The sequence below is a fragment of the Pelodiscus sinensis genome, chromosome 8 (genome assembly GCF_052426305.1).
Source record: "Pelodiscus sinensis isolate ZL-2025 chromosome 8, ASM5242630v1, whole genome shotgun sequence".
Taxonomy (NCBI): Eukaryota; Metazoa; Chordata; order Testudines; family Trionychidae; genus Pelodiscus; species Pelodiscus sinensis.
Window position 1 is genome coordinate 20,840,486 of NC_143059.1, and position 16,246 is coordinate 20,856,731.

General features: G+C 48.5%; 2 protein-coding genes across 2 annotated transcripts in view; one reads left to right on the plus strand and one right to left on the minus strand.

Annotated features, from left to right (window-relative positions):
- The window catches only part of PHYHIPL (phytanoyl-CoA 2-hydroxylase interacting protein like), a 49,290-nt gene that overhangs the window by 23,069 nt on the left and 9,975 nt on the right, over positions 1-16,246 (plus strand). The window contains exons 2-3 of the mRNA XM_006132124.5: positions 3,122-3,318; positions 15,644-15,818. Coding sequence (XP_006132186.1) covers positions 3,122-3,318; positions 15,644-15,818 — 372 coding nt within the window. The remainder of the gene's footprint in view (positions 1-3,121; positions 3,319-15,643; positions 15,819-16,246) is intronic.
- FAM13C (family with sequence similarity 13 member C) overlaps positions 15,710-16,246 on the minus strand; it is a 189,389-nt gene continuing 188,852 nt past the window's right edge. Inside the window, exon 17 of the mRNA XM_075934855.2 lies at positions 15,710-15,846. Coding sequence (XP_075790970.2) covers positions 15,798-15,846 — 49 coding nt within the window. The 3' untranslated portion in view covers positions 15,710-15,797. The remainder of the gene's footprint in view (positions 15,847-16,246) is intronic.

Genomic DNA, 16,246 nt, shown 5'->3' on the forward strand with positions numbered 1-16,246 from the left:
GTTTACAGAAGAGAAGAGTGACCGGGGTTTGATAGCTGCCTTCAGCTACCTGGAGATGGGTTCCAAAGAGGGTGGGAGGCCGAGGATGGCTATTAGGAAACACTGCTTCACTAGAAGCACTGGCATGGGTTGTCTAGTGAGGTGGACTGAGATCTTTCATCCACAAATAAAGCAAGGGCTGTGGCAGCACAAGCTCCCCCAGACTGGTCTCTAAGATGTCTTAGTCCTGACCTTAAGGGCTCATCTAGACTACGGGGAAGATTTGAAAGAGGATATGTAAATTCTGCAGGAATTTGCATATCTTCTTCCAATCTCACTTTTGAAAGCAGAGCTTTTGAAAGTGAAAGTAATCAAGATGCAGGGTTTTTTCAGCAACCCTCCCCTTTTTCAAAAAGCCGCATAAACCTCATTTTTTTGGTTTCAAAGTTCTGCTTTTGAAAGTGAGATCAGAAGAAGATCCTCTTTTGAATCTTCCCCGTAGTTTAGATGAGCCCTGAGGGACAACAAACAGAAGTGAAGGGGTAGATTAGTCCCCATGCCCATTCAATCCTTGTCTTCTCTGCTGTGTCTAATAACTAGTTTCATTTGTACTGGTGATTTCTGGTGGTGTGGACTCAAGACCACTGCCTTATTTCATTTAGATCACTGAAGTACTATCCAATGGTAATGACTTTAATTCAGGAGCAACCTGAGCTAGATTGTCCCCTTGCACATTGTTTAATGGAAATGGCAAGGCTCAGCAACTCCAACAGTCACTGCCCCTGACCCAGTGGCCCCAAAACATGAGCCAGCAAGCCACTGGCAGCCAGCCCTCTACCACTCCCCAGGAGCAGTCTGCCAGCTCCCAGGAGCCTGCCAGGGCCCGGAGAAGGTGGGCACCTTCCTGGTCCAGGGTGGAGATCATAGACCTTATTCAGGTTTGGAGGGGATGCCCCCAACGTCCATGATCTCTGCACTAGACAGGGGAACGTGGCCGTCTATGGCAGGATAGCTGCCAGCCTGGCCACCAAAGGCCACATGCGAACCTAGGAGCAAGTTTGCATGAAAATCAAGTTGGTCCGGTGAGACCCCGTAACCCTGAGACCTGAGCTTCCCCTCCCCCTTCTTCCCCTTGCTTCTCCCTTCCAGCTCTCTCCTCCCAGGTTTCTCCCTCCCCTCTCCCACCCTCTCTTCTCCCCTCTCCCACCTCCTTTCCCCAGTCTCACCAGAGTTTCATTCCCCCTCCCCCGTTTTGTTAAGTAAAGAGAGTTTGCTTTCATGAAAATACATGTATTTTATTTGACATCAGGAAGGGGGGCTAGGGAGGGGTAAGTGGAAGGACGTAAGGGAGGAATGAGGCACAAGCCCCCAGTGGGGCAGACCAGGGAGGCTCTCACTGCTCCTCAGGGTGGAAGCTCTCCCGCAGGGCCTCCTGGATACTGACAGCCCCCCGCTGGACCTCCCAGATAGCAATCTGCAGAAAGTGCAGCCAGGCTTGCAGCAACGTGTCCACAAGAAGCACCAGAGTGCCCAGGGGCAGTTCCGGCTCCATGTTGCAGAGTGCTGTGGTGTCCTGAGTGAGGGCAACCAGAGCATGCAGAGACAAAATGCTTTGCTGTCCCTCATCAAGGTAGGCAAGCAAGCAGGGAAAGCTGAGAACTGGCTGTCCGGGGGGGGGGGGGGGGGAGGGTCCCTTTAAGCACAGGCCTCGATAGCCTCAGGCAGCATCCATACAAAGTAATTCTTGACCTAATGCCCTGTCGGACCTTGTTCCGGCTGGCCTTAAATGAGATTCAGCGTCCACTCAGTGTGGACGTGCTATTTCAAAATAGCAAAACGCTATTTCAAAATGCATTTTGTGTGTAGACACATTATTTTGAAATAACTTATTTCTGAATAACTAATTTGAAATAAGATATTTCGAAATAATGCTGTAGTGTAGACATACCCTGATTCTGTGACTCTGCTCTGTCTAGATAGCAGGGCATCTGGGTGAAATTTCAGTGGTGGACCCACAGCTTAAAATGGTCAGGCCATGCCCTCCTCTCCCCCTTCCCCCCCTCCACATACATCTTCCAACTGCTGGATCTATAGAACTTTCAGCAAGTGCAAAAACATTGGCTGGGGGTGGCTCTTGTCCTTTCACCAGCCTCCCCTAATTGATATAATTGCCTCTAGCCCCAGTGTAACTGTCAGTGGTAATTCCCCCTGCCTGTTTCTTCACCACATCTCTCTATCTTCTGCCCCATCTTTATCAACTTGTTTCTTAGCCTCGCTCTCTCACTTCCTTCACACCATCTGTCTTCACTGCTTTTTAGCTTTATGTGCTGTGTCTTTTTCCTCTTGCTCTTTTCTGTTGTTGCTTTGCATCCTTCTACACTCTTACGCAGTAGTGAGTCTGGCAAAGATCACCTCATCCCTTAACACTTGCTGGTGGCACCACTGCAGGGAAGCACTTGCTATACAAGAGTACAGGGAAATATCTAATTTTAGCACGTGTTGGTTGTGGGGATCAGTGAACAATTTGTTCTCTCTCATGTGTGTCTGTAGAAGTTAGAAAAAGCTTCCTGATGAAACTAGTGAAATTCAAGTATACTAACATTGCAAACAACCCAAAGGGACAAATCGAAACTATCACAGTGTCAATATTTGGTGCTTGTTGCAAATATGACATTATTAAATGTTATATTCTCGTGCCTCTTGTAAATGTTGAAAGCATTTTTATGTTTGAGAATCACTGCTAGGATTTCTAATCATATTTCTTACATTTGACTGTCAATAACTACATTATGAAATAAGTCATTTATGGGCCTGTTAACTTTTCAGCCACCAAATTCTTCATATGTTTCTGCAGAATCTTATGTGTAGTGGCACAACATCTTTTTTATATAATTTGCTATATTCATATTGGGAAGCCCTTACTTATATTGATGTCCGTATTTTCACTGACTTCAAAGAGACTCATCTTGTCAGTAGGTACTTCCACTCTGAGTAAGACTTACAGAATTGGGCTTTTGTATTTTTCTTGTATGTATTTTTGTAAAATAATAGTTGAAAGAGACTAATATTTGCTATGTTAAAAGTTGAACTAATCATACTCTAGTGCATTTGTCTAATGCTGTCAATGTTTATTTTTACACAGGGAATAAATCACAAGATAGTGGGATCGCAGAGATGGAGGAACTTCCAGTCCCACACAACATCAAAATAAGTAACATCACATGTGATTCTTTCAAGATTTCATGGGACATGGATTCTAAATCCAAGGATCGTATTACTCACTATTTTATTGATCTCAACAAGAAAGAGAACAAGAATTCCAACAAATTTAAACACAAGGTAATTTTTAAAAAACAGTAAACAGTGATTTTTAGAATAAATACAAAATTTTGTGACAATCGTCTGGACTGCCATGGAAAGCCACATACTGAATTCACTAGAAAGCTGGGATTTGTAAAAGAACTGATAGAAAAAAAAATCCAATAGAATAATTTTTGAAAAACTTGTTTAAAAATTGAAATGAAACTATTTGATAATGTTAGAACATTCCATTTGATTTGTATTACACTATAAATTCAAATATAAAAGTCAAATTAATAAAACATTTAATTTTCATAGAAATTAAATGTTTTGATTCAAAATAATTTTTTGAAAATTTTTCCTTCCAATTGAAACCTAAAACAAATTTTGAAACAGTAGAATTTCCAGCAAAACAGAAGTTCTGGTTCCTTTACCAGTCTTATTTTTCATTAAACAGGTTGCGCATGGTGCTCCTCTGCCTATCCTCACAACAGCAACATGTGTCTTCTTGACATAAGATTTAATAATTAACTTCTAGGAAGGTTTCCAGCAGTCTTCCTCTGCTTCTTAATGCTTGTTCAGAATGATTTAAAACACTTGTTCAGACATTTCAGCAACTATTGAGCTGAATATTTGCTCTCTGTTAGATGTCAGCGGTACATTACATTTGTTTATTTCAAAGTACTGTTAGTTATGTATAGGCAGTCCCCGGGGTTACGTACAAGATAGGGACTGTAGGTTTGTTCTTAAGTTGAATCTGTATGTAAGTCGGAACTGGCATCAGCCGCTGCTGAAATTGATCAGTTTCAACAGCCGCTGAATCTGGACACCAGTTCCACTTACATACAGATTCAAGGTAAGAACACCAGGCATCCCCAAGTCAGCTGCTGCTGAAACTGATCAGCAGCTGATTCCAGGAAGCCCAGGGCAGAGCAACTCTGCCTCGGGCTTCCTGTAGTCAGCCGCTGGTCAGTTTCAGCAGCGGCTGACTTTGGGACGCCTGGGGCAGAGCAGCTCGGGTGCTGCTGGCTTGGTCCAGTAGCGCGGCCGCTCCTCGGAGCTACTGGACCAACCCAGCAGCACCCCTGCTGAAACTGATCAGCAGCTGAATCAGGACGCCTGGGGCAGAGCAGCTGGGGTGCTGCCGGGTTGGTCCAGTAGCGACAAGGAGCGGTGCTGCGGGACCAACCGGCAGTGCCCCACCTGATCTACCACAGGCCCCTGGCTTTGCTCCACGTCTCCCTGGTCTGCTGGGGGGGGGGGGCACTAGCTGCGTCTCCCCCTCCCCCAGCAGACCAGGGAGATGTGGAGCAAAGCTGCGGAGGACCCGGGCTGAACCGTGGCGCTTCCAGTTCAGCGCCGCGGTCCGGCCCGGGTCCTCCGCGGCTTTGCTCAGCGTCTCCCTGGTCTGCAGATCTGGAAGCGGCCGCGGGTCCGGAAGCTGACCCGCGGGTCTGGAAGCTGATCTGGAAGCGGCCGCGGGTCCGGCCCACGGTGCTCCGCCGCTTTGCTTCCGTCTCCCTGGTCTGCTGGTGGAGCCAGCAGACCAGGGAGACGGGGAGCAGCTTTTCTCGCCCCGGAGAAGGCGGGCGGCGGGACCAAGTGTCCCGCTGCTCTAGTTCTCTGGAGCGAGAAATCCCCGTTCATAACTGCGGATCCGACATAAGTCGGATCCGCGTAACTCGGGGACTGCCTGTAGTGGGATGGACTATGATGCTACTGTCAAATCAAGGGAGGACAATTATATTAAAGACACAATCATTTGCTATCTTAAAATGTGTTCATGAATTCCATAAAAGATGTATCAGAGTATCAGAAACAGTATCAGAGCCCAGATACCGTCAAAGTATGATATTTTTAATGTTACCAACACTTGTATTAGTAAGGGCTTTAAAACTAAAAGGGCAATCAGGAAACATTTCTGCTAACTTATGTTGATCTTTTTACCTTCAAAGGTATTTTAACTGTGATAATTGTTTTTTTGTATTTATAACCCCTTTTTCCTCCCCCATTTTTCCTGACCTTCACTTTTGGTTTTATGAGATGGTTGGAAGTAATGTTTTGTGTTTGTTGTATACCTGAAAACCATCACTGCAATTTTCAACAGTGAGTTTTAAAACATCACCTAGTCCTGATCTTCAGCTGATATAAATTGGCATGGCTTCATAGACTTTAATGCAGCTATTCCAACCACCAGATTATACTATTCCTGATGATGCCACAGCACACCTGGTAACTGAGCTATGTGATTTTGTCTTCACCCACAACTATTTCCAATCTGGGGACAATTTATACCCTCAAGTCAGCAAAACTGCTATGGGCACCCGAATACCTCATAATATGCCAACATTTTTACTCGCAACATTGAGCCAGAGCTGCTGCAGAGCAGTGCCAGGCTCACAAGTCTCATACTCTGCTTCATAGCTCAGGTCGTCCAGACTGCCTGCATGCAGCTTCAACAGCACGAGGACCAGCCTGGAATGCAGGCTCTGATCACCCATGGTATGTCTACACTGCAAAGTTAGTTCGAACTAATGTCCGTTAGTTCGAACTAACTTTCCTAGGTGCTACACTAGCGCTCCGTTAGTTCGAACTTAATTCGAACTAACGGAGCGCTTAGTTCGAACTAGGTAAACCTCATTTTACGAGGATTAAGCCTAGTTCGAACTAGCTAGTTCAAATTAAGGGCTGTGTAGACCCTTAATTCGAACTAGTGGGAGGCTAAGGCTTCCCAGGTTTCCCTGGTGGCCACTCTGGCCAACATCAGGAAAACTCTATTGCCCCCCTCCTGGCCCCGGAGCCCTTAAAGGGCCACGGGCTGGCTACACACTTTGTGCCAGTTGCAAGGCTGCAAGCACTCGTGCCTGCACAGCCTGCACCTGCCACACTATGAGCCAGCCATCCGAGGGCTCCCAGCCCTTCACTGCTCCCCAGGACCAGCCTGGCGGCTCCCAGGAGCCTGCCCGGGGGCGCAAAAGGCGGGCGCCCGCCTGGTCAAGTGCGGAGATCGTGGACCTCATCGAGGTTTGGGGGGAAGCCTCCAATGTCCACGATCTACGCACTAGCCACCGGAACGCGGCCGTCTACGGCCGCATGGCTGCCAGCCTGGCCGCCAGGGGCCACCAGCGCAGCCGGGAGCAGGTGCGCTGCAAAATAAAGGACTTGCGGCAGTCCTACTCCCGGGCCTGCCTGCCAGGGGCCGACCCGGAGGCCTGTCCCCACTTCCATGCCCTGGACCGCATCCTGGGGGCTCATGCCGTCCCTGCCCCCCGGGACGTGATTGACCCCGGGGCAGAGGGACCGCTCCTGGACACGGAGGAGGAGGAAGAGGGCTCTGAGAGCCAGGAGCCTGCCGCCAGCCTGCCCAGGACCCGGGACCCCCGAGGCACGCCACAGAGCCGCTCGCCTGAGTCGTCTGAGGCCGGGGAGGCGTCCACCTGTGAGTACCCTCGTGTTCCCCTTATGTGTACGGGGGGCTGGGGCGAGAGGGAGCCCCGGGACCGTGCGCCTGGGCCTTGCCCACCACGGAGCAGCAGCTGGGGATCCTGCAGGGGCCCTGGCCTTGCAGAGGGGAGATGGGTTTCACACACCTGGGCCCCTGGGGTAATTGACCGCTGGTCTTCTTGCACCACAGCTGCAGCACCGGGGCCTGCAGGGCGCACCACTCCGCCTGCAGCAGCCACCCGCGCCCGGGCAAGCAGGACAGCCAGGAACCAGGAGGACTACCAGAGGTGGCACCTCCAGTTCCTGGATCGACAGCTCCGTCTCCAGGACCACTGGGTCCAGGAGGACCTCAGGCTGCGCCGGAGGAGTCTGGAGGCCCTGGAGGAGCAGGGCCGTGCTCTGCGAGGCCACCTCCAGAGCCTGCTGGACCGCTTCCCATTTCCTCCTCCCCCTGCTCCCCCTCTTACTCCCCCTCTTGCTCCCCCTGCTCCCCCTTTTGCTCCCCCTGCTCCCCCTGCTCCCGCTCCTGCTTCCGCTCCTGCTTCCTCCACACCCCCTGTCCCTCCTGCCCCCCCCCTCCACAACCATTTCCCACCGACGCCCCCGGACCCGCAGTGTGGCGAGACAGGAGAGGCAGCCGGACTCCCACCCCTGAGCTTTCCTTTCCCTTCCTCCCTTCCCTCCCCTTCCCTTCCAGCTCCCTCGTCCCAGGTTTCCCCCTCCCCTCTCCCACCCTCATTCCTCCCTTCCCGCACCCAGTTATGTTCAATAAACAGACGTTTTTGTTTCAAAAACAGGTGTCTTTATTGTACAGTAGATAGGGAGGGGAAAGGGGAAGGGGGGTAGGGTGGAAGAAGGCCCCAGTGGGGCATGCAGGAAGAGGTCAGTCCTCCTCCTCCTCCACCAGGAAGCTCTCCCGCAGGGCTTCCCGGATCCGGACGGCCCCCCGCTGGGCTTCCCGGATGGCGGTGGTGCGGGGCTGACCGTAGTGTCCAGCCATGCGGTCAGCCTCAGCCATCCAGGCTGGCAGGAAAGCCTCCCCCTTTCGCTCACACAAATTGTGGAGCACACAACATGCTGCCACCACGGGAGGGATGTTGTGCTCTGCCAGGTCCAGACGGGTGAGGAGGCATCGAAAGCGGGCTTTCAGTCGCCCGAAGGCCCCCTCCACTACAATGCGGGCCCTGGTCAGCCTGGCATTGAAGGCCTGGCGGGAGGGATTGAGGTGCCCCGTGTACGGCTTCATCAGCCACGGCTGCAGTGGGTAGGTGGCATCCCCCACCAGGCACACGGGCATGTCCACGTCCCCGACCCTGATGTGGCGGTCGGGGAAGAAGGTTCCGTCCTGCAGCCGCTGGCACACGGAGGAGTTGTGGTACACCCGGGCGTCATGTGCTTTGCCCGACCAGCCCACATTAATGTCTGTGAACTGTCCCCGGTGGTCACACACGGCCTGCAGGATCACGGAGAAGTACCCCTTTCTGTTGACGTACCGGGACGCCTGGTGTTCCGGGGCACGGATGGGGATGTGCGTCCCGTCGATGGCCCCCCCGCAGTTGGGGAAGCCGAGGGCGCCGAATCCCCGGATGACAGCGTCCGGGTCGGCGAGGCAGACCACCCTGCGGAGCAGCACCTGGTTGATGGCCTTGACCACCTGCAGAGAGAGACACAGCAAAGCACCAATCAGTGGGGCGCCCGGGTGGCTGGGAGCGTGCGTGCCCTGGCAGTGCCCCGCGCCCCACTCCCGGAAGCAACCCCCCTGGCAGCGTGTAGTACGGCCGGGACAGCCCGACCCCTCCGGTGCGGGGCGCTTTCGCCTCCTCCCGCCCCCCCTTTGTCCCTGGGGCGGCCCATCCCCTCCTCGCAGCCCCCCTCCCCCCGGGCTCGGTGGCCGACGAGTGCCATACCTGCATGAGCACCGCTCTGACGGTGGATCTCCCCACGCCGAACTGGTTCCCGACGGATCGGTAGCTGTCCGGCGTGGAGAGCTTCCAGAGGGCGATGGCCACCCGCTTCTGGAGGGGGATGGCGGGTCTCATGCGAGTGTCCCTTCTTTGCAGGGCAGGGGCGAGCCACTCGCAGAGCTCCAGGAAGGTGTCCCTCCTCATCCTGAAGTTCTGGGTCCACTGTCGGTCCTCCCAGAGCTCCAGGACGATGCGGTCCCACCAGTTGGTGCTGGTGTCCAGACGCCAGACGTGGCGGGGCATGCCGGTGCCGGGGCGCTGCCGCGGCTCCTCCATGGCCCCCAGGGCGGCCAGGCGGAGAGGCAGGGGGCTGATGTTCCCCAGGTGGTGCCAGGCAGCCTCGAGCCATTGCTGGCAGGCTTTCAGCAGCAAGTCCAGAACGTGCACCAGAAGGTGCAGGGCGAGCCGTGGCTCCATGTTGCCACCTGCGGCGGCCCCCCCGAAGGGAAGCACCGACACAGACGGGCACAGAGACCAATGCTTTGCTGTCCCTCGGCGAGGTTGGCAAGCAAGCAGGAAAAGCTGAGAACCGGCTGTCCAGGGGGGGTCCCGTTAAGCTCGAGCCTCAGATAGCCTCAGACAGCAGCCACACAAAGCAACTACTGACCTGATGCCCTGCCAGAACCGGTTTCAGCCACCCTTAAATGCCCCCCTGCGTCCAATCAGTGTGGACGCGCTAGTTCGAATTAGCAAATCGCTAATTCGAACTAGTTTTTAGTTCTAGACGCGTTAGTTCGAATTAGCTTAGTTTGAATTAACTAATTTGAACTGTTAGTTCGAACTAGTGCTGTAGTGTAGACATACCCCCAGGTCTTGGCACTCCTGCTGCTGCACATGCCCCTCAATCTCCTGGACACCATGGAATGTCACTTCTGGTGGTGGGAGACTAGTTTGGATTGGTGGGACTGCATCATCTTGCAGCTATGGGATGACCAGCGGTGGCTGCAGAAATTCCGCATGTGGAAGGCCACTTTCCTCGTGCCCTGCAAGTGGCTCACCACTGCCCTCAGGAAACAGGACACTCAACTGCGACCTGCCATCCCCATGCAGAAGTATGTCACCAACTCCCTGTAGAAGCTTGCCATGCCGGACAGCTACTGCTCTCCATCAGGAACCAGTTGGGTGTGGAGAAATTCACATTTGGGGCTGTCCTCCTAAAGGTAGCCAAGGCCATCAACAAGGTGCTGCTACAGAGGGTCGTCTCTCTGGAGAATGTGGACAGCATCATTGATGGCTTTGCTGACATGAGCTTCCCCAACTGCAGGGGGCCATAGATGGCACGTACATCCCCATCCTGGACCCTGACTACCGGGCCTCAGATTACATCAACAGGGGTGCTGCAGGCTCTCATGGATCACAAAGAATGTTTCATTGACATGAACATTTCCTGGTTGGGAAAGGTGCGAGGGCTCTTGTACATTTCAAAAGAAGAATGTAGAAGTGCCTATTGACTAGTCAAGTAGTCGATGGAAATGCCATTAACTGCTTGATTAGTAAATTAACCATTACTTAACATACTTAGGGTAGACCAGACCTTCCTGTGGTTCACTTTGTGAAGGGGAGAATCCCATTAATGAATGAGTTTCCAAAATCCACACATTTCAGTCTAGAGATTTACATTTAAGCCTGCACCTTATATAATAAACCCAAATACCAAAGTATGAAAATGCACAAATAAGGTTACAAAGCAACCTTAACTCGTCACTGTCACTCCTGCTCATCTGTTGTAGTGGTGAGCAGTGACATTTTATAGAGGACTTTACAATTTATGACCGGGGCCATTTTATAAATCTTTATTTGAAGAGATTGCTCATAAGTCAAGAACACATAAATATGTGACTGGTTTGTATATTTAATTAGTTTGATTCCTTAATCACACTGCACCCCTGGCCTGGATTTTGCATAATGTTTTCCATTTATTTAATAGGATGGTCATGCTATTTACAGTAATTACAGCTAAATCTCACAGTATAATGTTAATTTACAGTTAAAACACTGAGAGTGTATGTGTCTCTGTCTGTGTCTGTGTGAGAGAAAGAGAGTGAATTAGCCTCAAAGTCACAGAAATAACTGGAAAGGGAGCTTTTTCAGCCATCAGAGACAGGGCAGTGGAGTCTTTGGATATGTCTAGAGTACATCCGTCTGTCACCAGAGGGATGTAAATTAGACATACCGAAATTGCTAATGAAGCAGGGATTTAAATATCTCGCACTTCATTAGAATAAAAATTGCTGCCGCTTTTTGCCGAGGCGGCAATTTGCCGGCAAAAAGCGGCAGTCTAGATGGGGATCGGTTGGCAAGGAAAGCCTTTTCTGACCGATCACTTATGCCTCGTTGCATAAGGAATTGCTCGCAAAAGGCTTTCCTTGCCGACCAATCACCGTCTAGACTGCCGCTTTTTGCCGGCAAATTGCTGCATTTGCAAAAAGCAGTGGCCATTTTTATTCTAATGAAGCACGGGATATTTAAATCCCTGCTTCATTAGTAATTTTGGTATGTCTAATTTACATCCCTCTGGCAACAGATGGATGTAATCTAGACATACCCTCTGACAAAAAGAGTTTTCCTCTCAACAAGTTAGTTATAAGTATTGGGTGGCATATGAAGAAATGTAAAATGAAATCTCTTCTCCGATCTGATCACTTTTTAGTTTTTTGTTGTTACTTTCCTGCTAGTTATTCTGTTTCCAAATAGTCCTCCTATATGAACAGGGAAAATAAGGGCTATTATTGCTAATATAAAAACAAACAGAAAATAAATAATTTTTCTTAATTGAAACGCTTTCCAAGTTTGTTTATGGGTCATGCAGAAACAAAACCTTTGCTTTCATCTGTATTAGGGATGTTAAATATAGTTTAATCAACTAAACTAGTCCCAGATGCTGTGATTCTGCTTTTTAATGTATTAAGAGCCCGTGGGCTCTTAATACATTTAAAGGGCTAAAGTGCAGCAGGGGGAACCCAGCGTGAGCCAGAAATCAGCTGGCCTGGTTCATGCTGGGTCCCCCTTGCTGAGCTTCTGATTTTTAAATCTATTAACAGTCAGCAGGCTCTTAATACTTTCACAAAGCAGAGTCGCAGCATCTGGGATTGAGTGCAAGTTGGGAATCAGCTGATTCCTGGCTCGTGCCTAGTTCCCGCTACTCCCTTGCCCCCTCAGGAGACAGTGCTGGAGGGAACCGGCTTTTAAGCAACTAGTTGAGGAACTAGTCGACTATTCAATAAGCTTTTGCTTATTGGATAGTTGACTAGTCAACTAGTCGCTTATATCCCTGGTTTATACTTGGATGAAGCTAGATTAATTTAAAATGTCCACTGTTCATGTGGCAGCAACCATTTTAAGATGCTATGGTTCCCATCTGCCACCCACTCCTCCTCCCCCATATACAAGGAATGCCTTCCACACTCCATCCCAATTTCATAGAATCATAGAATCACAGAGCTGGAAGAGACCTCAGGGAGGTCATTAAATCCAGTCCCCTGCTGAAGGCAGGACCAATCCCAACTAAATCAACCCAGCTAGGGCTTTGTCAAGCCAAGACTTAAAACATAAAAACCTCTAGGGATGGAGATTCCACCCCCTCCCTAGGTAACCCATTCCAGTGCTTCACCACCCTCCTAGGGAAATAGTTTTTCCTTATATCCAACCTAGATCTCTCCCACTGTAATTTGCTTCCATCTCCCACACCACAAGGAGACTATTGTGACAAAACCATCACCACTACCTCTTCCTGCCTGCCCTCGCCCCCAGGACAACTAGTCAATGTCTCTGATCTCTTTTAATCATATCACGTTGATACAATGCAGCCCTCATTTACAGCCATCCCATGTGAAAGCAACCATTCCACCCATTTCCTTAGGCAGGGATTCTCTCCCAGCAGTTTCTCAAATGCACATTCTCTTACCACAGACTCTCCTCCCAGAATGACAGCCTTTGCAGCTTTTAATCAATGAATACTGACAGGCACTATTTGCTATTCTAATGAATGGATAATTGTGAATACATCACAACTCTTTTTAATTTGGTAATCTTGTAATAAAAATAATAGTAATTCTAAAATTACCTGTATGTTCTAAAGCATGCTGTTATTCATATTTCACACACTATTAAGCTTGCTTACACCCTAATAGGGAATAGAAGATTACCATTATGTTAATCAATACATTCCATTTTAATATTGTTGCACACATTTTGTTCCCAAGATCAAGGCTTCTGCAGGGTTTTGAAGGATGCAGAAATCAGCTCTGTTTCCTGCAAAATACTGGCAAGGAAACCTGGCATATCATCTACTCCCTCATAGCCAGATCTAAGCTGAAGTCTTCAATGTTGCAGAGGTCAAGCATTTCAGCCTCTTGTGAGCATTCCCAACTGGAATTGGAGCATTCCTAACTCCATCTTTGATATCAGCACAATGGGCTCTGAATCTCTGGCACAACAAAACAATGGGGGGGGGGGGGAGGAAATAGAAACCAGAAGACTACAGTGATAGACACAAAGCTTACAACACAAATTCCACTTATTGTCATGCATTTGCTTTTCCCAGGTGTTGTTTTTAAACAGGTTTGTTGTGATAAAAGATAGGAAACAAAGAGTAGGAATGAACAGTCAGTTTTCAGTATGGATAGAGGTAAGTAGTAGTGTCCCGCAGGGGTCTGTACTGGTCCCAATCCTATTGCACATATTCATAAATGATCTGGAGAAAGGGTAACAGAGAGGTGGCAACATTCGCAAATGATAGTAATCTGTTCAAGATAGTTAAGACCAAACTATGAAGAACTTCAAAAGGATCTCACAGAACTGGGTGACTTGGCAACAAAATGGCAAATGAATTTTAATGCTGATAAACGCAAAGTAATGTATGCTTGAAAACATAATCACAATTATACATGTGAAATGATGGGGACTCAATTAGCTATTACCACTCAACAGAGAAAGATTGGAGTCAGAGTGGATAAAACATCTTTTCAATGTTCAACAGAGGAGACTAAGGTGGTGGTGGGGGGAGTATTATAGAGGTCTATAAAATCATGAATGGAGTGGAGAAAGTAAATAAGGAAAAGTTACTTGTTCCCATAACATAAGAACTAGGGAGTCACCAAATGAAATTAATAGGTAGCAAATTTAAAACAAAGAAAAGCAAATTTTTCTTTTCCCAGCACACAATCAACGTGCGGAACTCCTTTCCAGAGAATGTTGTAAAGACCAGGACTTTAACAGGGTTCAAAAAAGAATTAGATAAATTCATGGAGAAGAGATCCACCAATGTCTGTTAGTCAAGATGGGTAGGATTGGTGTCCATAGCCTTTGTTAAAAGCTGGGAATGAGTGACAGGTGAGGGAACACTTGATGATTGTCCATTTTATTAATTTCTTCTGGGGCACCTGGCATTGGCCACTGTCAGAGGACAGACTACTGGGCTAGATGGACCTTTGGTCTGCCAGTATGGTAATCCTTATTTTCCTTATGATATATTTGACACATGAAGCACTGGTTTTGAAATATTTAGGCTGCGCTGTCTTAATTTTGTGCTGAGCTATGTGAAAGACTATTCTTCTTTCATGCTGGTGTCAATCAACACTGAAGTCAGTGAAATTATATTTAGAGACCCAGTAAGCTTATGTTTTAATGGCCTTAACATTTCCTTAGCAGCATAGTGTATCGTAATCAAATTATAGTCCTAATCCCACAGGCTTGCATGTTTAAATACAAATTGATCTCCTTGAGCTATTACGTGGTTCTCAACAGTGTATGAGGCACTCTTCCAGGGTATATGTCAACGCATCTAGCTATTTGTCTAGTTTTGCAACAGGCCATATAAAAAGCACCAGCAAACTCAGTATAAGCTAAAATTTCATGCGGCCTTTTTGTACTGCATTATATACTATACACTGAAATGTAAGTATAATATTTATATTCCAGTTGATTTATTTTATAAGTGCATAGTCAAATAATCAATAATCTAAATAATCAATTTTGAGTAGTAGTGTATACAAAGTAAGTGTAAAGATACACTTGCATTTTTATATCTGATTTTGCAAACAAGTATTTTAAGTGAGGTAAACCTTGCAGGGGATAGTCATGACAAAATCAGACTCCAGAAAGGGGCATAGTCTTGAAAGGTTAAGAACCACTAATCCAGTGGTCACCAACCTGTAAATTGGGATCTACTGGTAGATCATGGAACCTTTGATCAGATGATCCTGACAGGTTTGGCTGGGAGGCTATCAAGTGCCACTCCTTTATCTGCCCCTCTCAGCACGGCCATGCTCTTCCTGCCCTCTGCCTTGGAACTGCCCCTCACCCCCAGGAACATCCTGCTTGCTGTTCTCCTCCAGCCCCAGTTCTGAACTCCTCCTGCACCCCCAAACCCCAGCCCTAGCCCTGAGTCCCCCTGCATCCAAACTCTCTCCCAGAGCCTGCCCCCTCCTGCACCTCAACTCCCTGCCCCAGGCTCAGCTCAGAGCCCCTCCCACACTCCAAAACCTTTAGCCCAAGATCAGTGTCTGCATCCCCCTTCCCCACACTCCAACCCTCTGCTCTCAGCCTGATAAAAGTGAGGGAGGATGGAGTGAGCAGGGGCAGGGGCTCAGAAAAGGGGCAGGAAGGAGGCGGGGCAAGGGTGTTTGTGTTTGAGGCAGATCCTGGATTGTACTTAAATTCGAAAAGTGATCTCATGCCTAAAAAGGTTGGAGACTACTGCACTAATCTATAGTGCTACAGGTAATAATATTCTATAATCATATAGCCCCAATATTAAAAGCATGTGTTTAGATAAAGGCTAAATCTCACTTCCTTTCCTTATGTGTGTCATCTGGTTAACATCACTGTGGTACTCATGTGAGAATAGTTAGTAGAAGTTGGGCCTGGGGGGTTTAAATAAGGTTATTGACATTCATGACCCTAAAATTATAGGACTTTCTGAATATAGCATGATCAAACTTTTTTTATTTCATTAGGATGTACCTACTAAACTGGTTGCAAAAGCTGTTCCGCTCCCTATGACAGTTCGTGGACACTGGTTCTTGAGCCCAAGAACAGAATATACAGTTGCAGTGCAGACAGCATCAAAGCAAGTAGATGGTGATTACGTTGTTTCTGAGTGGAGTGAAATCATAGAGTTTTGTACAGCAGGTAAGATTGCTGGTAAAAGATACAGCATCTAAAGAAAGAAAAAAAACAAGCATGCTGTGCAGTTAGCTTCTGTCTACATCACATAATAATCAGGACCAGTCCCACATGGTAATGTAAGGGGTGGTTTAGGTGGCTTACTTTCTGTTTAAAATGTGTAATGAAACCAGGACTGCTCTCTTGTTGGGATGTGGGAAGGAAGATACACAGAGACCCAGGCCTCTCCTACACTCAGACACTGTCCTTCTAGCATAGCTGTTGTGGCAAGGACCCCTCTTTCCCTAGCCAGTGTTTGGACCGGCAGCCTCCTCTCTTTGTCAGGGGTTGGGCTTGCAGCTGGCATGTGGAGTAGGGAGCCCTGCCCCTCTTCCTGGAACTCCTTTCCCTGCTCTCTCTAGCTCTGTAAGGGTATGTCTAGACTGCATCCCTCT